The sequence below is a fragment of the Salmo salar genome, chromosome ssa17 (genome assembly GCF_905237065.1).
Source record: "Salmo salar chromosome ssa17, Ssal_v3.1, whole genome shotgun sequence".
NCBI classification, from domain to species: Eukaryota; Metazoa; Chordata; class Actinopteri; order Salmoniformes; family Salmonidae; genus Salmo; species Salmo salar.
In genome coordinates this window covers 4,688,211-4,712,173 of record NC_059458.1, presented here as the reverse complement: position 1 = coordinate 4,712,173, position 23,963 = coordinate 4,688,211, and the positions used below count along the sequence as shown (strand labels likewise).

At 43.4% G+C, this 23,963-nt stretch overlaps 1 protein-coding gene across 4 annotated transcripts in view; it reads left to right on the top strand.

The window, feature by feature from the left end:
* LOC106561208 (voltage-dependent calcium channel subunit alpha-2/delta-1) overlaps nucleotides 1–19,963 on the top strand; it is a 109,031-nt gene extending 89,068 nt beyond the window's left edge. For 2 of the 4 annotated variants that reach the window (XM_045698743.1, XM_045698746.1), the window contains 17 exons: nucleotides 1,302–1,362; nucleotides 1,591–1,685; nucleotides 2,266–2,347; nucleotides 5,079–5,141; nucleotides 6,210–6,313; nucleotides 7,070–7,156; nucleotides 7,273–7,340; nucleotides 7,927–7,965; nucleotides 8,053–8,124; nucleotides 9,971–10,123; nucleotides 11,506–11,558; nucleotides 11,647–11,702; nucleotides 12,003–12,129; nucleotides 13,307–13,419; nucleotides 15,380–15,462; nucleotides 15,841–15,929; nucleotides 17,860–19,963. In XM_045698743.1, the coding sequence (XP_045554699.1) occupies nucleotides 1,302–1,362; nucleotides 1,591–1,685; nucleotides 2,266–2,347; nucleotides 5,079–5,141; nucleotides 6,210–6,313; nucleotides 7,070–7,156; nucleotides 7,273–7,340; nucleotides 7,927–7,965; nucleotides 8,053–8,124; nucleotides 9,971–10,123; nucleotides 11,506–11,558; nucleotides 11,647–11,702; nucleotides 12,003–12,129; nucleotides 13,307–13,419; nucleotides 15,380–15,462; nucleotides 15,841–15,929; nucleotides 17,860–17,896 (1,382 nt within the window). In that variant the 3' untranslated portion in view covers nucleotides 17,897–19,963. The remainder of the gene's footprint in view (nucleotides 1–1,301; nucleotides 1,363–1,590; nucleotides 1,686–2,265; nucleotides 2,348–5,078; nucleotides 5,142–6,209; nucleotides 6,314–7,069; nucleotides 7,157–7,272; nucleotides 7,341–7,926; nucleotides 7,966–8,052; nucleotides 8,125–9,970; nucleotides 10,124–11,505; nucleotides 11,559–11,646; nucleotides 11,703–12,002; nucleotides 12,130–13,306; nucleotides 13,420–15,379; nucleotides 15,463–15,840; nucleotides 15,930–17,859) is intronic. The other 2 variants (XM_045698744.1, XM_045698747.1) reach the window with 1 other exon arrangement.
* Nucleotides 19,964–23,963: the final 4,000 nt, after the last annotated feature.

Genomic DNA, 23,963 nt, shown 5'->3' with positions numbered 1-23,963 from the left:
TGTGTGTGTGTGTGTGTGTGTGTGTGTGTGTGTGTGTGTGTGTGTGTGTGTGTGTGTCTGTGTGTGTGTGACACACATTGACCTGTCATCACTCTAACCAGTCTGTGGCTGAGATGAAGCAGAACTCTGTCAATAGACAGCAGTGTTCTAGATAAGGCCTGACAGTGAGTTAATAGACAGCAGTGTTCTAGATAAGGCCTGACAGTGAGTTAATAGACAGCAGTGTTCTAGATAAGGCCTGACAGTGAGTTAATAGACAGCAGTGTTCTAGATAAGGCCTGACAGTGAGTTAATAGACAGCAGTGTTCTAGATAAGGCCTGTCAGTGAATTAATAGACAGCAGTGTTCTAGATAAGGCCTGTCAGTGAGTTAATAGACAGCAGTGTTCTAGATAAGGCCTGTCAGTGAGTTAATAGACAGCAGTGTTCTAGATAAGGCCTGTCAGTGAGTTAATAGACAGCAGTGTTCTAGATAAGGCCTGACAGTGAGTTAATAGACAGCAGTGTTCTAGATAAGGCCTGACAGTGAGTTAATAGACAGCAGTGTTCTAGATAAGGCCTGTCAGTGAGTTAATAGACAGCAGTGTTCTAGATAAGGCCTGTCAGTGAGTTAATACACAGCAGTGTTCTAGATAAGGCCTGACAGTGAGTTAATAGACAGCAGTGTTCTAGATAAGGCCTGACAGTGAGTTAATAGACAGCAGTGTTCTAGATAAGGCCTGACAGTGAGTTAATAGACAGCAGTGTTCTAGATAAGGCCTGTCAGTGAGTTGATAGACAGCAGTGTTCTAGATAAGGCCTGTCAGTGAGTTAATAGACAGCAGTGTTCTAGATAAGGCCTGTCAGTGAGTTAATAGACAGCAGTGTTCTAGATAAGGCCTGACAGTGAGTTAATAGACAGCAGTGTTCTAGATAAGGCCTGTCAGTGAGTTAATAGACAGCAGTGTTCTAGATAAGGCCTGTCAGTGAATTAATAGACAGCAGTGTTCTAGATAAGGCCTGACAGTGAGTTAATAGACAGCAGTGTTCTAGATAAGGCCTGACAGTGACAGTCAGCAGAGTGTACTGGCCTAACAGCCCTGAAAACTCATGCTGACAGACTAGTGGCACTACCAAGCTTAAAGATGGATGGGAATTTGTCTCCATAATCATTGTCTCTCTCTCCTTCTGTCATGTCTTGTTTCACTCATTCATCTTTCAGTTCTTTATTTCCATAATGATCAGTCTGGTGTGCTGTATAGGCCATGAATCCTGCTCCGCAGAGTGTGTAAGGTCCTAAAGATGTCTCTCTATTCTCTTCAGCCATGAACACTCTGCAGGTGGAGATGTTTGATGAGTTGGGATACACCTTCATCGCCCCCAGGTGAGAGGCTGCAGCAGCACATCTGAATCTCCTCCACCCTCCTCCATTTTCAACCATTGTTACTCCTGAAGTGTACTTACTAGGAGTATCTGGTTATTCCACAGTTTATGCTGGGATTGAAGAGCATGGCGTAGAATTAGGTAGAAGTTATAAAAGGAGTTTAATGTTGTACAGATGTTGAATTTGAGATGTAATGTATCTAATATACAGCGTCTGCTATTTCTGTAGGGAGTATTGCAAAGGCTTGAAGGACAAGGACAACAACACCCAGTTCCTCCTGGACTTCAACCAGTTCATAGACAGGAACACACTGGAAGAGCCATGTAAGTTACCATGGCTGTTTAACACTCGCAGGCGCTCATACAACCCATGCATGCACACGCACGCACGCACGCACACACACACACACACACACACAGATGGAATTCCTCTACCTATTATACCCACCCAGGGGGAGGGGTTAGTGGGTGGAGTCAGGAGAGTTTCCCTCCACTTTGATTTTATGGTGTTCCATAGCCCTGTGAAGGTCCCAGAGAGGCGTTTGATTAGTCTGGTCTGGCCAGGAATGACATCAACCTTATCTAATGCAGTAGGCATTGGATAAGTGTAGTCTGATATCATCCTGATCGACTGAGCTTCCTAGAACCTGATGTTGTCATGCTACTGTGTGACTCAGAACCTCTATAGTGTCATCATCTAATGGGTATCAGCTACTGGAGATCCTATCAATGTCCTCCGTGTTGTCTAATGGATCACAATGTCCTCCGTGTTGTCTAATGGATCGCAATGTCCTCTGTGTTGTCTAAGCAAGCTCAAGCCATCTAAACTCCTATGTGTCATCCTTGCAGTTTACCAAGCGGTTTACTGTGGAAGATACTTCAGTAACAATGTCTTCCTGTCTAGGTAATGTGACTCTGGTCAGTAGGCTGCTGTTGGACGCTGGGTTGACTGCTGATCTGGTCAAACTGTGGAAGGAGCAGACATTGTGAGTTACACACACACACACACACACACACTGACCGCCATCAGGGCATCATCTACATGTACACATGAGTCAGTTACATGAGTCATATAGACAGTCAGTCTATTCCCTGTCTTGTTGATGTCTTATTGGAGAAACACCAGGCAGCTAGTACTGCTATATGCTAATGTCTTGGTCTGTTGCTATGAGAATCTTGTCTGTGTTTTACCAATAAAATATGATTAAAGAAAGACACAGGACCAGCTATGCCAAGACTTGGTGTGTTCTGAAGACACCACAGTAATTACCTCAACATGCATTCATCACGCCATACACACACATGCTCACATAAACAGGAACTATTTACTGAACAAAGAACTCAAAGAATTAGGACATAAAGAGAAGCGACTCTCAGGGAATACAACAATTAGTGTTCTGGACACAGTGATGTGTAGGCCTCTTTGTAGGCCTTTCCAAGACACACACTGTTCAGATGGACTAGTGACTTCTCCTGGGAGAGCGAGATGGGCTTCAAAGACAGTGGAATATTTAGCTCATGCCTCTCTGATTAGTCTAGATGGTCCCTGAGCCTCTGTTAAAGATGTGGTAAATGGGGCGATGCTTCCATTGACCAGATTGGCACACGTTCAACAAATCTGATTTTAACAAAGTGGATATCCGTCAAATCCGTCATAATTTACAGTATGTATTGTAACAAACCCACAATGTGGTTACTTAAGTGTTATTTGGCTGTTTTCGCTGCATAACATTTAGAAGTTGTCCGTTTTCAGGTTTAGAAGAAGTGACTGCTAAATGCTAACTCCTGTTAGTATAGCTAGCATACAGAAATCAATGGTGGTAGTCAGTCAATTATAACTGTAATGCAATTGATTGGTTCAGATGACATGAACATGTTGAGGTTGGCATCCATACAAGCATCATAGTAATTTTACCTCAATATAGTGTGAAATACACATACAGTGCATTCGAAAAGTATTCAGACCATTTACTCAGTATTTTGTTGAAGCACCTTTGGCAGTGATTATAGCCTCGCGTCTTCTTGGGTATGACGCTACAAGCTTGGCACACCTGTATTTGGGGAGTTTCTCCCATTCTTCTCTGCATATCCTCTCAAGCTCTGTCAGGTTGGATGGGGAGTGTCGCTGCACAGCTATTTTCAGGTCTCTCCAGAGATGTTCGATTGGGTTCAAGTACGGGCTCTGGCTGGGCCACTCAAGGACATTCAGAGACTTGTCCCGAAGCCACTCCTGCATTGTCTTGGCTGTGGGCTTAGGGTCATTGTCCTGTTGGAAGGTGAACCTTCGCCCCAGTCTGAGGTCCTGAGCACTATGGACCAGGCTTTCATCAAGGATCTCTGTACTTTGCTCCATTCATCTTTCCCTTGAGTCTGACTAGTCTCCCAGTCCCTTCTGTTGAACAACATCCCCACAGCAAGATGCTGCCACCACCATGCTTCACCTTAGGGATGGTGCCATTTTTCTCCAGACCTGACGCTTGTCATTCCAGCCAAAGAGTTCAATCTTGGTTTCATCAGATCAGAGAATCTTGTTTCTCATGGTCTGAGAGTCCTTTAGGTGCCTTTTGGCAAACTCGAAGCGGACTGTCATGTGCCTTTTACTGAGGAGTGGCTTCCATCTGGCCACTCTACCATAAAGGCCTGATTGGTGGAGTGCTGCAGAGATGGTTGTCCTTCTGGAAGGTTCTCCAATCTCCACAGAGGAACTCTAGAGCTCTGTCAGAATGCGTTGTCATGGCTGTGTGCTTAGGATCGTTGTCCTGTTGGAACGGTGAACCTTCACCCCAGTCTGAGGTCCTGAGTACTTTGGAGCAGGTTTTCATCAAGGATCTCTCTGTACTTTGCTCCATTCTCCCATCCTCACAGAGTAACTCTGGAGCTCTGTCAGAGTGACCATCATGTTCTTGGCCACTTCCCAGACCAAGGCCCTTCTCCCCCGATTGCTCAGTTTGGCCGGGCGGCCAGCTCTATGAAGAGTCTTGGTGGTTCCAAACTTCTTCCATTTCAGAATGATGGAGGCCACTGTGTTCTCGGGGACCTTCAATGCTGCAGACATGTTTTGGTACCCTTCCCCAGATCTGTGCCTCGACACAATCCTATCTCGGAGCTCTATGGACAATTCCTACAACCTCATGGCTTGGTTTTTGCACTGACATGCACTGTCAACTATAGATCCTTATATAGACAGGTGTGTGCATTTCCAAATCATGTCCAATCAATTGAATTTAACACATATGGACTCCAATCAAGTTGTAGAAACATCTCAAGGATGATCAATGGAAGCAGGATGCACCTGGGCTCAATTTCGAGTCTCATAGCAAAGGGTCTGAATACTTATGTAAATGTTATTTTTCATTTTCTTTTATAGATTTGCAAGCATTTTCTAAAAACCTGTTTTCACTTTGTCATTATGGGGTATTGTGTGTAGATTGATGAGAAAAAAAAATAAATGCAATCCATTTTAGAATAAGGCTGTAACGTAACAAAATGTGGAAAAAGTGAAGGGGTCTGAATACTTTCCGAATGCACTATATTAACAATAGCCTAAATGTAGGCTAATTTTGCTGGGGGGCAATGAGGAGATTCAGGATCTTTCCCCCACGGACATTTCCCCCACGAGTTTCCATGGCAATTCCATTGTTTTGGTCGAGTTCGATTTACCTCTTTACCTCATCAATTGAACTGTGATTGATTCCTGTGTGTTCTTTCTGTTCCCAGGGGCGGGATTCTGGCCAGGTTTGTAGCCACTGATGGAGGGATCACCAGAGTCTATCCCAGAAGGTATGCTCAGATTTCTCCTTTCATGTTAGTTAGATTAGCCCGATCCCAAACTGTAGGTGCTGTGGCCAACTCCTATTGTAAGAAGCCATGACAAGGGATTAATACTGGTAGGAGTTGGCTAATGCACAAAGCTATTTTAAAGTGTATAATGGTTTGGCTTGGATATGATACTGTTTTACTTCCCTACCTGCTCTGCTGGCTCATTTCACATTTCATGGAGAGTTGGTTCTCCCAAATCACCTACAGCCCATTAGCCCAGCCTAGAACATGGTTCACAAACACTGGTGACATTCTCAGTACAGATGGACTCTTTCTTTTCCTCTCTCTCTCTTTCTGTCTCTCTTTCTGTCTCTCTCTCTGTCTCTCTCTCTGTCTCTCTCTTTCTGTCTCTCTCTCTGTCTCTCTCTGTCTCTCTTTCTGTCTCTCTCTCTGTCTCTCTTTCTGTCTCTCTCTTTCTGTCTGTCTCTCTCTCTTTCTGTCTGTCTCTGTCTCTGTCTCTTTCTTTCTCTTTCTTTGTCTCTTCTCTCTGTCTGAAGATCTTTATCATTAGAGTGTATATCATCTAGCTGTCAAATGGGAATCAGTCTTGTTGATTGTTAGAGTACAGCAGTTTGTACTAAGTTTGTAGCTAAAATGTTAGGTTTTCGAAAGCATCTTTCTGTGATTTATTTACTAAGGAAAGGTTGTTATTGGTTGTTATTCATTGGTTGTTATTCATGTCTGAATTTAGGCAGGTGATCTTAGTAAAAAGTTGTATCTTATATTTATATATCTAACATGCAATTTAACTTGCAGATCACCAGTTAGAAAACAACTTTATATTGAGTTTTTATGACTGGCTTGAATTTAGTTATTATTGCATGTGAAGAAAATATGTAAAAATACGTTCATAAAAACCATACGTTTTCTTTATCTCTGGGCCAATTCCATGTCATTTTTCCAGTTTGTTGGGTGTGACTGTTATTTTGATCAAAGTGTAGCCTTGTATTTGAGTAAAATCTTTTAGACATCTGTGTCTTAAAAATGTGCGTACGTGTATGCGTGTGCATGTGTTGGTGTGTGTTTCAGTGCTGGAGAGGAGTGGACAGAGAATGCTGAGACATATGACTCAAGTTTCTACAAGAGGACTCTGGATAACAGCATCTATATTTTCACCGCTCCATACTTCAACAGTGGGTTAACACACACTCACCAAACACGCACGCGCGCTCACACACACACACACACACACACACACACACACACACACACACAGGGACCCAAGGGTGTCTTCTCCTCAATGTGGTCTGTCAGCAAACCTCTCTCTGGGGACGAACGGCTTGCTCTACTGGCTGAGATCTGAGATGAGAGGCCCTCTAGTCCCCACTCTCTCTGCTTCCTCTCATCTGTCTATCCCTCCCCTTTCTCTCCTCTGCTCTCCACTCACAATTTTTCATGTACTTCTTTCTTTAGCTCTCTCTCTCTCTGCTACTTTTGACTCCACCTGTGTGTATGTCCCTGTAGTATTACAGTACTCTATAGACCAGATCTCTGAGTTAAAGAACCCTTGTCTCCCTTCACTATAAGGTTCCGTTTTTCACTCATACTATACTGCAGTATGTACTCATACTATACTGCAGTATGTACTCATACTATACTGCAGTATGTACTCATACTATACTGCAGTATGTACTCATACTATACTGCAGTATGTACTCATACTATACTGCAGTATGTACTCATACTATACTGCAGTATGTACTCATACTGCCAAGCCACACATAATTTATGTCCAGTTACATCAGACCAAACAAACAAAGATTATATTCATCAAATATGATTCTTACCAAGCCTCACACAATTACTGTCATTGTCAAACAAGTGTCACTGTATGTGAATGTCTTGATACTCTTTCCTCTGCTCTCCCTCCCTCTCTCTCTCTGCTGCAGAGAGCAGGGAATCAGGCTATGAGTCAGGTATTCTGGTGAGCAAGGCTGTAGACCTCAACATAGATGGAGTCAACCTCAAACCAGCTGGTGAGTGGACAATACTGTCCCCATCCCCTAAGCACCTAAGCCGGGTGCTTAGTTGTTGCAGTGGGTACTTCTGAAGGGCTATTCAATAAAAACGTGTTTCTGAATATGTCTTGTAGTGGTGGGGGTGAAACTGAACGTCTCTGCCTGGATGAACAGCTTCATGAATGCCACCATCAAAGTCAACGTAAGGAAACACTTTTCCCCATAGTTAAGAAACGATCACTTATATTGTGTTTGCTCAACAAGTTACCCTTCATACATGATGGTGTGTGTTCTGTGTTTGCTCAACAAGTTACCCTTCATACATGATGGTGTGTGTTCTGTGTTTGCTCAACAAGTTACCCTTCATACATGATGGTGTGTGTTCTAATGTGTTTGCTCAACAAGTTACCCTTCATACATGATGGTGTGTGTTCTGATGTGTTTGCTCAACAAGTTACCCTTCATACATGATGGTGTGTGTTCTGATGTGTTTGCTCAACAAGTTACCCTTCATACATGATGGTGTGTGTTCTGATGTGTTTGCTCAACAAGTTACCCTTCATACATGATGGTGTGTGTTCTGTGTTTGCTCAACAAGTTACCCTTCATACATGATGGTGTGTGTTCTGATGTGTTTGCTCAACAAGTTACCCTTCATACATGATGGTGTGTGTTCTAATGTGTTTGCTCAACAAGTTACCCTTCATACATGGTGTTGTGTGTTCTAATGTGTTTGCTCAACAAGTTACCCTTCATACATGGTGTTGTGTGTTCTAATGTGTTTGCAGTGCAAGGATGAAATCTGTGGCTGTCTGAAGAATGATAAGGTACTATGGCCTGTCTTACTTATGAAAAATATTTAGAAATGTTGATAATGTTCTTTACTGACTGATGTTCTCTCTCTCTCTCTGCAGCACGTTGACTGTGTCATCCTGGATGATGGCGGCTTCCTGCTGATGTCCAATCAGGATGAGTATATCACTCAGGTGAGTCTCCATCAACCAATCAGCTTGTTCTGTCAGAGACAGGTATGTTTGCTCTACCAGTGCAGGGTCAACATTCTGTCTGGCTATAGGACGGTTTCCCAGACCTAGATTAAGCCTTGTCCTGGACTAAAAACATGTTCAATGGAGAGGATTATCCTTAATCTGTCTCCAGGAAACTGGCCCTTATGGAATCTGTTTAACTGATCTGGATGTGCTTTTAGTGACCCCTCTGACTATTATTGTAATGCTCTTCGTTAGAAGGAGAAGTGGACCAAGGCGCAGCGTGGTAAGTGTTCATGATACTTTATTCCAAGAAACACTCAAACAAGAATAACAAAAAGCAACAAAACGAAAGCCAACAGTTCTGTCAGGCATAGACGCTAAACAGAAAATAACCTCCCACAAACACAGGTGGAAAACAGGCTGCCTAAGAATGATACCCAATCAGAGACAACGATAGACAGCTGCCTCGGATTGGGAACCACACTCGGCCCAAAAACAAAGAAACAGAAAACAGACTTCCCCACCCGAGTCACACCCTGACCTAACCAAACATAGAGAATAATAAGGATCTCTATGGTCAGGGCGTGACAATTATGATTGTCACGCCCATATTTACATTTTAGCAGACACTCTTATCCAGAGCGACTTACAGTAGTGAATGCATATATTTCATACATTTTTTCCTCGTACTGGTCCCCCGTGGGAATCGAACCCACAACGCTGGCGTTGCAAACACCATGCTCTACTAACTGAGCCACACAGGACCTAATAAGATATTATTTTCTTGTATTGTCCTCTGCTTCTATAACACTCATTAATACCGAATGCCATATCATATTTGACATGACAACAAACAAGTATCTAAAGCACAGATCTGAAAGAAAATGGCTCTATGGCATCTACAGTATCCTGAAGTTAGTAGAACATAAATCCAGTGTCTTAAAGCCAAGACACTCCTGTTGGAATGAGTACTAAAAGGTTTATATTGGTTTGGCTGCCCACCAGATCTCTTCTCCTGCTCCTCTCTTCATCTCTGCTTCATCTGACCTGGATGACTCCAACCCATCACTCACTCACATAGGTCATGTATACGCCTTATGACATGATTATGACATGGGTATGACATCGTTCTGAGCCCATTGTGTCCTGTTAGAGTGTGTTTGAAAGCTCCTGTAGGACAGAAGTCTGCTTCTCCATCAGAGTAAAGGGTTAGTCTCTGGAACAGTATCAGAGAGAGAGAGAGAAAGGGAGAGGTTCCGACTCTGTTATGGTAACCTCTATTAAAGAGAGAGTTCACCCCTGTATCAAAGTTGGACAGATGTTTTCATACATTTCATGTGGTCTAAAGTCATGCTGAATCTGCTTTGTATATCCTACTATACTCCTTAGGAGAATCCTGCGGCTTCAATCCAAGTGAATGGCATATTTTGGCTCTACTTTGTTAAATTGGATTAGGTAGTTCAATCCTCCCCATTCATTTAGGATCAAGGCTTTCTAATGCATAGAGCAGGCATCCATTTTGCGTCTTTGGTTGTTGAATGCTCCTCTAGTTCTCTGTGGGGTGTCTTGAGTGCCTTCCCTGTAGCTCAGTTGGTAGAGCATGGTGTTTGCAACACCAGGGTTGTGGGTTCGATTCCCACGGGGGGCCAGCACAGAAAAAATAAAATGTATGAAATGTATGCATTCACTACTGTAAGTCGCTCTGGACAAGAGCGTCTGCTAAATGACTAAAATGTAAATGTTGAGTACAACCTTGTCCTCTGTGTGTATAGATAGGTCAGTTCTTTATGAATAAATGTGTAGGTGTGGTAGTTGAACGCAGCTCTCTGTTCCCTGTATACAGATTGGCCAGTTCTTTGGGGAGGTAGACCCAGTCGTGATGATCAGTCTGGTCAACACGTCTCTGTACTCCTTCTACAAGACTTACGACTACCAGTCAGTCTGCGATCCTGAGAGAGACAGCAAGGCTGCTGCAGGGCCACGGTCTGTCTATGTGGTGAGACACACACACACACAGCACACACACATGCATAAATGCATTATCTTGCTTTGGTTACATACAGTGCATTCAGAAAGTATTCAGACCCCTTCACTTACGCTACAGCCTTATTCAACAATGGATGAAATCGTTTTCTTCCCTCATCAATCTACATACAATACCCCATCATGACAAAGCAAAAACAGGTTTTTAGAAAATGATTGCAAATCTATTAAAAAAAGGGAAATATAACATTTCATAAGTATTCAGACCCTTTACTCAGTACTTTGTTGAAGCACCTTTGGCAGCGAGTACAGCCTTGAGTCTTCTTGGGTATGACGCTATAAGCTTGGCACACCTGTATTTGGGGAGTTTCTCCCATTCTTCTCTGCAGATCCTCTCAAGCCCTGTCAGGTTGGATGGGGAGCGTCGCTGCATAGCTATTTTAAGGTCTCTCCAGAAATGTTCGATCGGGTTGAAGTCCGGGCTCTGGCTGGGCCACTCAAGGACATTCAGAGACTTGTCCCGAAGCCACTTCTGCATTGTCATGGATGTGTGCTTAGGGTCGTTGTCCTGTTGGAAGGTGAACCTTCTCCCCAGTCTGAGGTCCTGAGTACTCTGGAGCAGGTTTTCATCAAGGATCTCTCTGTACTTTGCTCCATTCTCCCATCTCCACATAGGAACTCTGGAGCTCTGTCAGAGTGACCAACATGTTCTTGGTCACTTCCCTGACCAAGGCCCTTCTCCCCCGATTGCTCAGTTTAGCCGGGCGGCCAGCTCTATGAAGAGTCTTGGTGGTTCCAAACTTCTTCCATTTAAGAATGATGGAGGCCACTGTGTTCTTGGGGACCTTCAATGCTGCAGACATGTTTTGGTACCCTTCCCCAGATCTGTGCCTCGACACCATCCTGTCACGGAGCTCTACGGACAATTTCTTCGACCTTATGGCTTGGTTTTTGCTCTGACATGCACTGTCAACTGTGGGACCTTATATAGACAGGTGTGTCCCTTTCCAAATCATGTCCAATCATTTGAATTTACCACAGGTGGACTCCAATAAAGTTGTAGAAACATCTCATGGATGATCAATGGAAACAGGATGCACCTGAGCTCAATTTCAAGTCTCATAGCAAAGGGTCTGAATACTTATGTAAATAAGGTATTTCTGTTTCTTATTTGTAAAACCTAAAAACCTGTTTTTGCTTTGTCATTATGGGGTATTGTGTGTAGATTGATGGGGGGGAAAAATATTTAATCAATTTTAGAAAAAGGCTGTAACGTAACAAATTGTGGAAAAAGTGCAGGGGTCTGAATACTTTCTGAATGCACTGTATATGTGTATATTCTGTCCTTATGTTGTGAATTGTGCACTCAGTGCTGCTCTCCTCTCCACTCTCCAGCCCACTATAGCAGACATGCTGAGTATAGGTTGGTGGGCCTCCACTGCTGCCTGGTGAGAAAAATGGTCTGGTTACTGTAACAACTGTTTAGATATGGTCTGCTGTTTAGACCAACAGTAATGTGTTTGTTTGTCTCTCTAGGTCGATAATACAGCAGCTCTTCTACGGTCTCATATTCCCCAGCTTCCTAGAGGCAGGTGAGTGTTAGGGTACAGTATATTGGATGTAATTATGTGATTATACAACAGTCAATTTATAAAGGTACAATATGTTTGTTGTCGCTAAAATGGGCTGTTAATATAGTGTAAATATCCTTGGGCGTTGGAGTAGTTATGTGGAGGAGTTGTAAGCACAGACCTGTTTTGTTTGCTTGTTTGTTGATTTGGGTTTTTGGTTGAGTATGGTGACAGTAGTGGATTCTCTCTTTCTGTATCTCTCTCTCTATCTCTTTCTCTGTATCTCTATCTATCTCTTTCTCTGTATCTCTCTCTCTCTAGCGGACTCAGATGATGACATGTCAGCTAACATGTTTAAGGAGAGCTGTATCACAGAGCAGACTCAGTACTTCTTTGACAACGAAGAGAGATCCTACTCAGGAGTCCTTGACTGTGGAAACTGCTCCAGGTGTGTGTGTGTGTGTGTGTGTGTGTGTGTGTGTGTGTGTGTGTGTGTGTGTGTGTGTGTGTGTGTGTGTGTGTGTGTGTGTGTGTGTGTGTGTGTTTTTCCCTTCACTAGGACTAAGGGGCCTATCCCGAACCATGAAAAACAGACCCAGACCATTATTCCTTAGGCAGGTAGCGTTCTCCTGCAACCGCCAAACCCAGATTCGTCCATCGGACTGGCAGATTGTGAAGCGTGATTCATCACTCCAGAGAACGCTTTCCACTGCTCCAAAGTCCAATGGCGGCGAACTTTACATAACTCCAGCCAACGCTTGGCATTGCGCAAGGTGATCTTAGGCTTGTGTGCTGCTCGGCCATGGAAACCCATTTCATGAAGCTCCAGACGAACAGTTATTGTGCTGACGTTGCTTCCAGAGGCAGTTTGGAACTCGGTAGTGAGTGTTGCATCCGAGGACAGACGATTTTTGTGCGCTACACACTTCAGCACTCGGTGATCCCGTTCTGTGAGCTTGTGTGGCCTATCACTTCTCGGCTGAGCCGTTGTTGCGCCTCGACCTTTCCACTGGCAGGGCAGAAATTTGACGAACTGATTTGTTGGAAAGGTGGCATCCTATGGCGGTGCCACGTTAAAAGTTACTGAGCTCTTCAGTAAGGTCATTCTACTGCCAATGTTTGTCTATGGAGATTGCTGGCGGTGTGCTCGATTTTATACACCTGTCAGCAACGGGTGTGGCTGAAATAGACAAATCCACTAATTTGATGGGGTGTCCACATACTTTTGTATATATAGTGTATATCACCATGGTAGCCCATATGTGTGATGTCACGGGAGGCGGAAGGAACGAGCAGCGTTTACTCTTATCTGAGGCAGATAAAGAGCATGTTGTGTGAAAGCTTTGTTAGTCTGTTGGGAGTGTTTCCATTTGTTTCGGGGTTGAAATCTAGTGGAGCCTCTTCCTTCTGTCTTGGAATAATAGTGAATTCCATTGAAAGAATAATATAACATTCCAATGGAAGGGAAGTGTTGTCTCTCCTCTCATCCTCTCCTCCCCCCCCCTCTTATCTCTTCTTTTCCGCTCCTCTCCTCTCCCCCCCTCTCTCACCTCTCCTCTCCTCTCATCCTTTCATGATGTATAATGCTAAGTAGCTTACAAACACTTTGTGTGTGTGTGTTTCAGGATGTATCGGGCTGAGAAGCTGCCCAACACTAACCTGGTGTTTCTGATCACTGATGCCAAGGCCACCTGTCTGTCTTGTGACGCCAGACCACTAAGACAAGCTGAGCAACCCTGTATCCTTTGATACACACACACACACACACACACACACACACACACACACACACACACACACACACACACACACACAAACCTCTGCATTAGACAAACGGTAACAGAAGCTCAGCAGCACTGTATCTCTCTACATGTTGCTACCATTATCAACATAATACCAAGCCTGTGTATTGAAACCACATGGCTATAGATAAGAAGTACCCTCACATATAACTACATCATCCATTAGCAGGACACATGGTAGTACAGTTGTATTCATTTAGTTAGTATTACTGCTGGAGTGAAAAACTCTAGTCATGTCTAGTCATATGGAGCTATGTATCTGAATGGAACATCTGGAGCCATGTTGGGATCACTTTGAATCACTGTGTGTGTGTGTGTGTGTGTGTGTGTGTGTGTGTGTGTGTGTGTGTGTGTGTGTGTGTGTGTGTGTGTGTGTGTGTGTGTGTGTGTGTGTGTGTGTGTGTGTGTGTGTGTGTGTGTGTGTGTGTGTGTGTGTGTGTATACGAGACATATGTGTCTGGGGATTTAGCTTCCTGCTGGTGTAACAGTAAAAGTGTCGTTGTCAGAGTTCAGAGAGGGGTCAAACCAGAGGCATGTAGTTTATTACGACTCAATATGCTGATAATGAGGACTAAACACACTCACACATACAGCGAGATAAGCTATAAAATGTACACACTCCCTGTATTGCACACTATTTATCAGCAAGAGAGTCTGTCCAATCACAGTGTCATGTTCAATCATGGTGAATGGAGTTGTTAAAGGGTAATACTCTGCCACAGACTTGGTGATATGTCTGAGTTTGTAAGGGAGAGCGTTAAAGGGTAATACTCTGCCACAGACAGGGTGATATGTCTGAGTTTGTAAGGGAGAGCGTTAAAGGGTAATACTCTGCCACACACAGGGTGATATGTCTGAGTTTGTAAGGGAGAGTGTTAAAGGGTAATACTCTGCCACAGACAGGGTGATATGTCTGAGTTTGTAAGGGAGAGTGTTAAAGGGTAATACTCTGCCACAGACAGGGTGATATGTCTGAGTTTGTAAGGTAGAGTGTTAAAGGGTAATACTCTGCCACAGACAGGGTGATATGTCTGAGTTTGTAAGGGAGAGTGTTAAAGGGTAATACTCTGCCACAGACTTGGTGATATGTCTGAGTTTGTAAGGGAGAGCGTTAAAGGGTAATACTCTGCCACAGACAGGATGATATGTCTGAGTTTGTAAGGGAGAGCGTTAAAGGGTAATACTCTGCCACAGACAGGGTGATATGTCTGAGTTTGTAAGGGAGAGCGTTAAAGGGTAATACTCTGCCACAGACAGGGTGATATGTCTGAGTTTGTAAGGGAGAGCGTTAAAGGGTAATACTCTGCCACAGACAGGGTGATATGTCTGAGTTTGTAAGGGAGAGCGTTAAAGGGTAATACTCTGCCACAGACAGGGTGATATGTCTGAGTTTGTAAGGGAGAGCGTTAAAGGGTAATACTCTGCCACAGACAGGGTGATATGTCTGAGTTTGTAAGGGAGAGCGTTAAAGGGTAATACTCTGCCACAGACAGGGTGATATGTCTGAGTTTGTAAGGGAGAGCGTTAAAGGGTAATACTCTGCCACAGACAGGGTGATATGTCTGAGTTTGTAAGGGAGAGCGTTAAAGGGTAATACTCTGCCACAGACAGGGTGATATGTCTGAGTTTGTAAGGGAGAGCGTTAAAGGGTAATACTCTGCCACAGACAGGGTGATATGTCTGAGTTTGTAAGGGAGAGCGTTAACGGGTAATACTCTGCCACAGACAGGGTGATATGTCTGAGTTTGTAAGGGAGAGTGTTAAAGGGTAATACTCTGCCACAGACAGGGTGATATGTCTGAGTTTGTAAGGGAGAGTGTTAAAGGGTAACATGGGAGTATTGTACTAATAGGAGGTGTGAGTGTGTTAGTATTTCCTTAGTGTGTGTGTGTGCAGCCCAAGGTCCAGACCCATGTGAGCTGGCTCAGAACCCCAGATACAGGAAAGGACCTGATGTGTGTTTCGACAACAACATAGACGTAAATTCTATTTCTCTATCTCTTGGTTTGAATGTTCTTCATTGCCTGATTGCATGCATTTGTTTATCTGTTTTACATTTTGCTCTCAGTGATCTTTTTTGTTCCATCAAATGAACTGGTTGCTTGCATGACAGGTCTTCTCATGTTCATTCTCTCATCTTTCTGACATATTTCATTAAGTTATATCATCCTGCATTATTGCACCCTTTATACTGACTTTCATTAACTGGCACTACAGTAACTGTCATTTAGTGTTTTTGCATGAAATCTTCATTCTCATCTTTACATTTTTTCTTTTTCCTTGTATCTTTTTCTATTTCCAATTTCCTTCCTTCATTTTGCATCTCCATTGGCTGCTTCTCTTGTTTGACATGGTAGGACGAGCCCCTGTGTCCAATCAGCGGTGTCTCTGGTCTGAGTCCTGTCCCCCTCCTCCTGTTGCTGCAGGTTTTGATGCTGGGCCCTGGGTCAGTGTTCTTCAATACAAACTGAACTGAGACATGTCACTCCAGCAATGTTGATAGTCAGGCCTTACACACATGAACTACTAACTGACCTGAAACCTGCCAATAATCAGACTTTACACATAGCCACTACTAGCTATGTGGTATCAATTACTACCTGGCTTCTAGTACTTCCATCAAATGCATAAACCCACTTGGATAATCCCAGAGCAAAAGAAAGGCATCTACCACTTGATCATGTAATTCTACACCAGGTGAATAGTGTACTGTTAAGTCAAGTGGATGTGGATGGAATGTGATTGATGGTGAGAAGGCTGTTACTGTGAATGTGACATCATCTCCTACTCTGAAAAATACTGACATCACTCATGTAAATATTTAACATACCCCACAGTATTTCCCTTGCCTATTCTGACACACAGTCTTCGTACTGCTCATAATAGACCTGTCACACACACACACAGGCCGGTAGCGATGTTTAGGCTGGCCTGGGAATGGAGGGTACAGGTATTATACAGCGGATATAGATCCTCTTTGGAGAGTGAATGTAGGACAAATCCCTCTTCCCCAGCTGAACGATGGAAGTTCCTCTGCAGTCTATATTCCATCTAGAGTAAATTGAGGAAGCAACAGATGGGTTTCCTACCTTTGACGATGTGCTGTACTGTACAACACACAAACACACAAACATACACACACACCAAGGCCAAGAGCATGCACAGATATTTACTTTACTGACTTTATTGTTGCAGTGTCATGTACACGTTTAAAGTGGTGTTTAAGTAACAAAATAAATTGACAATCAACTTTCTTAACAGTTACATACCAATAAAAAGAGACTAGCCTGCTGGCCTTATTGGGTCGATAGGAACATTAGCCCAAGCTATTTAGGAGGGATATCACACCTGGCAAAAATGATTGTCTAGTTCTGTTTTTCTTGCTGAGGGGTGCCCTATACCTGCACCCAGAGGGGAGTAGTTCAAAGTCCAGGTACAGGGGGTGGCTTGGGTCTAAATTGATTTTGTGAGCCTTGCGGAGGGCCCTGACCTTAAAGATCTCATCCAGGCCTGTCTGTTTGATTCCAAGTACCTTGCATGCTATGGTGATAATCCTTCTCAGCATATTTCTCTGGCTGACAGTGGAATTGCCAAACCAACAAACAATACAAAAAGTTAAAATACTCTCAATAAAAGATTTGTAAAACAGAGTCAGTATAGTACAGTCAACATTAAAAGATCCCAGCTTTTTGAGAAAGTACAGTATCTGTTGGCTCTTTTTGTAGATCAGGTCTGTACATTTACTCCACTGAAGCTTATTGTCCAAGAGGACACCCAGGTATTTGTATTCCTCTACAATTTCTATGTTCTGACCTCTGATAGATGTTGCAGAGGTAGGTGTTGTATGCTTCCTGAAGCCTATGCACATCTCTTTGGTCTTGTTGGTATTGAGGACCAAGTGTGATTCGTCACACCACTCTACAAAGTCATTTAGGACCGGGCCATGGTGTTCCTCGTCATCATGCAACAGGCTGATCAAGGCAGTGTCATCAGCGAACTTAACAAGGTGTCTGTCAGGATGGGAACTAGTACAACTATTAGTGTACAAGATGTACAGGAGTGGGGACAAAACACATCCCTGAGGAGAGCCTGTGTTGGTGTTGCGTATGTCCGACACGTGGGGACCTATTTTGACAGATATCCTGAACACTGGCATCAAACAGGAGGAGGACACACACACACACACACACACACACACACACACACACACACACACACACACACACACACACACACACACACACCGACATTTCAATGATGTTGCACTCTCCTGAACGCAGCCTTGTAATATGTGTTTAATCTGTTATTTGCCACATAATCTGGTTTGAATTATCTCATTGGCTGCCTGTCTGATTAACGTTTGTTGTGTCCAACAGGAGGATGATTCTGACTGTGGGAGCGGGACCTCTCTAAGCCCCTCCCTCTGGCCCATGTTGGGGCTCCAACTACTGCTGCTGTGGCTCCTCACTGGCTCCCGACACTCATGACCCCTACACAAACACACAAATGCACACACATACACACTCACATCTCACTTAGACAGTGTTTTACATTGGACTGTTTTCTGACACCCCATCCTCTGAACGTAATCACTGATGTGTTAACTCACTGCCAGTATGGAAGAGGAGTCACTCTCCTGTTCTCCAATCATTTTCCAATGCCAAAGGGTGCTCTCTCCCATCGGTCACTTCTCTTCTCCACCATGTTTCAATTGCCTGAGATATTCTATTCTATTCTATGGTGCAACAGTAAGAGCTAACCAAACCCTTTAATTCTGTAGTATCTATGTATTGGTTTGAGTCTGAGGGAGGTTGAGTGGCTGTCCTTCATGCCAACATATTATTTTTCACTGACAGCAGATTATTTGTGTAGGCCTAGTTGTTTGTATTATTGTTGCTTATGATATTTATTATATGTAGAAAAAGATCATTATGAAGACAACGAACACTGTAACTGAAATGGACAGCAAAGTTCTCAATAATCCAACTGTTCCAGGTCAACCAGCAGTGAGTAAATAGATGCAGTAGACTAGAGTAGGGTTCACTCAACAGAGAGCTGACTACTATGACACCAAATAAAGCTCCTTAGAGTAATGGGGATAGTTGGCCCATGAAAGAGACTCTGATAACATGTAGGGTCAAATCATACTTTAATATCGTTATGGCCATGGTGCCAATCTATGACCTGAGCCAAATACTTTTGGTGTGCTTCATTTAGCTTCACTTGCTGAGTGAGCATGGTTGTACTTTTGGGACTATTCCATTGGTTCCATTGCACCGGGAAAGCGAAATCGAGTGCAACTCAAGTGATACACTATCTATTTGACCCAGGTCTTTAGAGATACATATACAGTATAGCTTCATTTGATGCATCAGATTCCTAGTGCCTATGTAGCGTCAACATCCCATTCATATATCCAGAGTTAATCTTTGATGGGGAATCATTGGAATGATGTCTCAATGTGTCCCAGTTGCACGCCGTACAGTATGCTTTGTGTAGTAGTAGAGCAGGAGCAGTAGCTCAGAGATATGTTTCTTATGTTACATAACTAGCTGGTATCTATCTAGCCTGGGGGTCAGTCTCATTCACCTTCAGTCTGCCAGACAGACTTGAACCCACCTCTGTAGAACAATGTGCTCCTGAAGTTAGTTTCCTCTGGATCCCCAGACTCAGGATTTCAGCAAAGTGAAAGACAGAAAAGCTTTCCAAAAGACTACAGGAGTTTGTTTCACATGCCTTGGTGAGCAGACAACTGGAGAATGATATCAGCACATACAGTATAAAGACTGTTTCTTTTCCGTCTTCTACTGCTTGTTTCTTCTTTGTGTTGCTCTCTAAGTGCTGTCAACCAGACGCTGAAAGCTCGGTGTCAGAATGCTGCAATGTGACGGAATAAGTCTGTTCGATGTTGGACGCTCCTCAAACCATGGATAAGTCACTGTTTGGCCATGATGGAGAGGACCAAGGTACAGGCACTGTTACCACAGACCTGAACCACAGACAGTTTCAAGTCTTACCCCACTCTTATCCCAACCTTACCAAAGTTAAGTTCACTGTAAACTACACATTACAAAAAAGCAGCACTGTAACCCAAAATGATGAACAAACAGCTCCTGTTATGTTGTTTTTACATCAGGGCCTATCGCTGCCTGTGTTGTCCTTTCTGCCATGGCCATCGTGTGACTAACTGGTTTGGCGTTCAGGATCATGCCTGTTTATTGGAGTCGCGTAAGGACATTATGTAGCCCTGGTACAGGCATGTCCCTGGGGTAATCCTTGATTGTGCTTTAATACATGACTTACTCTTTTGTGGAACTTGACTAGCCTGATTACATTTTGTATACATTTGTACAATAATGATATTTACTGTAAAAAAAAAAAAAGAAACTGAAAAAAGGAGATATAATGTTTATATAACTTGGTGGTGATTCTTGTGCAAATATGATGTATTCACAATAAACATATAGTATTGTTATGGTCTATTGATTAGCTGTTCGTTCAACAGGAGAGTGTTTTATGGACATCCAGCTTGGCACAGCAGATGGACATAAAAGAACCGCTTACTGTTTGAGGTCCCCTGTTCCCACAAGTAATACTTCAATAATGATTTAATAATAGTTCATGCTGGAGAGATCAAACAGCGGGTCACAGATCAGGACAAACATGGTATTATCTTTCAGCTGCGCAGAGCAAGGTCAGGATACTGCTACAGATGAGGGGAGGGGAGAGGACAACTCTTCCATCGCTCTGCGAGAACAACAGAGAGTGGCTCCCAGCCATTCCACTGTGTTAGGAGCCTTGGTACAGAGTCAACTGTACCGTCGCTGACAGGTTAGTAAATAACTAATCATGCAGTTACATGGATGTACTGTACAGCACTGGCTTGTAATGTCTGCTTAATGATGAATGTCACTGTATGCAATTCTAATCACTTATCAGTGTTTGGTTTAATATCATAAGGTACTGACAGACATGCAATGACCATGGCTGTCTAATAGACATACAACAACAAAAATATGATAAGATGTTCTTGTGTTCTCTAGCACACTGATAACAATACGTTTTTCAAAATGCAATAATGCTCCTCAGATTCTCTGATAGACTAATAGGGTATTATGCAACTATGACCAACCATTAGTTACAGTGAGTCTGCCTGTGGCAAAGATTTTCAGTGCTTTCTTCAAGGCTTGGGATTCATTATGCCAACATTAATTTATATTTATTTTCTCATAATGTTAATGTGACTATCACTACTGGACTCCCTAACTGATGATATATCATGGTAAAGTCATAGTACAGGGGTTCTCACTGAGAATGACCTGGTACCAATGGGACATTCTTCAACCACAGAGTGATGCCACGCTCTAAAGGCCTGCAAACTGTGATAACACCCTTTACATCATGGGATATTTGTGGATGCAAATGTTGTATCTAAGATGCTTTTGGAGAAATATAGTGCATATGCCTTCTTCTTTCTTCAATCAGAATGATTGTTCTAATACCTCAGTCTAATGTGATGGCAGTGCTGCTTTCTTTGCCCCACGAACACACACATACCCACACAGCATTACCGTGGACAGGTGTCCATGCAGATGAAAGACAGAGAGATGTGTAGTGACATAGCATGTCCCCTGTACTAGACTGTGTCCCTGGATGGGCCCACAAGTCCCCTCTCTCTGTGATGTCTTGACGGGAGAAACCGACTTGGCTCTGGTCAAGCATCACGGCTGTGACAGGTCCGAGTGTCTTTAGGTTTATGTTGTTTATCCCATGTTATATTTGGATAAATTCAACTACTGTTCATTTTTTGAGCTTTGTGTTTGTTATACTGGGAAAGGAAAGCTCAAAAGGATCACGTTGGGCTGGACTGGCAGGTCTTGGTGTGTGTGTGAAGGGATGGTTAGCCTGGGGGATCTGTGTGTAATGTGACTCCTTGTCTGTACTGATGGGGCTCATAGCCTTCACCATGGCTGCTATCTCCTTACATGCCAGTGCTCAGAGTTAACGGAGACTGAGGAAGAGAGAGAGAGTGAGCGAAGGAGGGGGGGGTGAAGGAATTACCTAAACTTCAGAAATGGTCACAGGAAAAAAGCCTTATTTTTGACTGAAATAACATTACCTTACACATAAAGAGTCAGCACACTGCTATGTGTTTCTGAGTTGTGCTATATTGAACGTGTGAACTAGGATGTTCAGCTGAGAGAAAGACAAGCACTGTCTCTGATCAGAGCACTGTGCGTTGATATAGACATTTGATCCTCATTAGTAAACTGGCCACAACCACCCTGAGGCCATAAGAAAGACCATGAACCTAACCTTAACCATACGGCCATTAGACCTAGCCTGAATAAACATCTCTAATCAAGTGGCCCTAATTTAGTTGACCTCTGACCTTCATTTTAATTGGTTGTAGATTGGTTGTTCCAGTCAGAGCAGAGGGGAGGGTTTGTTCCCATAAGTAGGGTCATCATTTTTCAAAAGCTATTTTCTTGTTGTCTGTTTGTTTTAGTAAATTACAAATCTACATTTAAGTTAAACATGTCTAAATATTACTTTTCAAAATTGCCTGCTCATGAGCGTTCTCACTTACTGAGAAAACATAATATTATAGTGCTTCCCTCATGCCCCTTTTCATGACGGCACTAGCAGCCACGTAAGTGAAAGCTAGCTAACTACCATCCGGAACATTAAGCTAGCCAAGACCAACACCACAAACAAACTGACTATACAGCCACATGTAGTGAGTGGAGTAACAAACAGACTATACAGCCACATGTAGTGAGTGGAGTAACAAACAGACTATACAGCCACATGTAGTGAGTGGAGTAACAAACAGACTATGCAGCCACATGTAGTGAGTGGAGTAACAAACGGACTATACAGCCACATGTAGTGAGTGGAGTAACAAACAGACTATACAGCCACATGTAGTGAGTGGAGTAACAAACAGACTATACAGCCACATGTAGTGAGTGGAGTAACAAACTGACTATCCAGCCACATGTAGTGAGTGGAGTAACAAACAGACTATGCAGCCACATGTAGTGAGTGGAGTAACAAACGGACTATACAGCCACATGTAGTGATTGGAGTAACAAACAGACTATACAGCCACATGTAGTGAGTGGAGTAACAAACTGACTATCCAGCCACATGTAGTGAGTGGAGTAACAAACAGACTATGCAGCCACATGTAGTGAGTGGAGTAACAAACGGACTATACAGCCACATGTAGTGAGTGAAGTAACAAACGGACTATACAGCCACATTTAGTGAGTGGAGTAACAAACGGACTATACAGCCACATGTAGTGAGTGGAGTAACAAACGGACTATACTAAACAAGTTGAATATCTTACCTGTGATGAAATGTTTCCACACACTGAGCTACATGTATCGTACGTGGACACCGGGACCCCAAACTTTGAACCAGAAAGGGTTCTTCAAAGGGTTCTCCAATGGAGACAGCTGAGGAACCCTTTTAGGTTCTAGATAGAATAACCCAGCATTTTGGAAGTCAATTTGGAATCAGTCAACAATAAATCCTAACATTCCCCAGTATTCCTTTGATTCTCCTGTGGGTGCTGGAATTAAAGTCAACGTTCCCAACCTGACCTACAGGATCAGCGGGATGCAGGGTCCCCAGGTGTGTGTTTGTGTTTGGTTTTACTATCCTTGTGGGGACCAGAAGTCATCACAAGGATAGTAAAACAAGGAAAATTCAGACAAGTGGGGACATTTCACAGGTCCCCACAAGGAAAAAATGATATTTTAGGCATACAGTAAGGGTTAGGTTTACAATTACGGTTCGAGTTAGAAGTAGGGTTAGCTGTTAGTGTTAGGGGTTAGGGAAAATAGGATTTTGAATGGGAATCAATTGCTTGGTCCCCACAAGGATAGTAAAACAAATGTGTGTGCGTGCGTGCGTGCGTGCGCGTGTCTGTGTGTGGTGGATTCAAATAAAGTATTTAAAATGTGTTTGCGCGTGCGTGTGTTTCTGTTGTCAGTGGAAAAACAGGGAACCCTCTCCAGGTGAATATTGTCAGCGGAACATGTTCCATTTAGACACTGTAATAAGTCATCTGTTGGTGGTTATAGGTATATGGCAGTCATCAGAGTGTAGCGCTCTGGCTACCACCCTGTAAAGTCCCCTTAGACGCCCCTCTCCCACCAAACACACACACACACCCACACACCCACACACACAGGAGACTGAACAGAGATTCATTTTGTAGAGGGGGGTGCCAGCATGTGTAGTAGATCATTCCCAGCTGCTGGGTCCCCGCTTCTTCAGAGGGTAATCAATCTCACACAGACACACACACACACGGGCATTGCAGAGGGTTCACTACCAAAAGCAGGTGTGTGTGCGTGACCCCACCTGAACCCTGTTTGGCATAGCGTGCATCATGTTAACTATCAACATGCTAATTACAAATATCAGTTCTGACACAAATACACACGCACGTGGTAAAAAAACT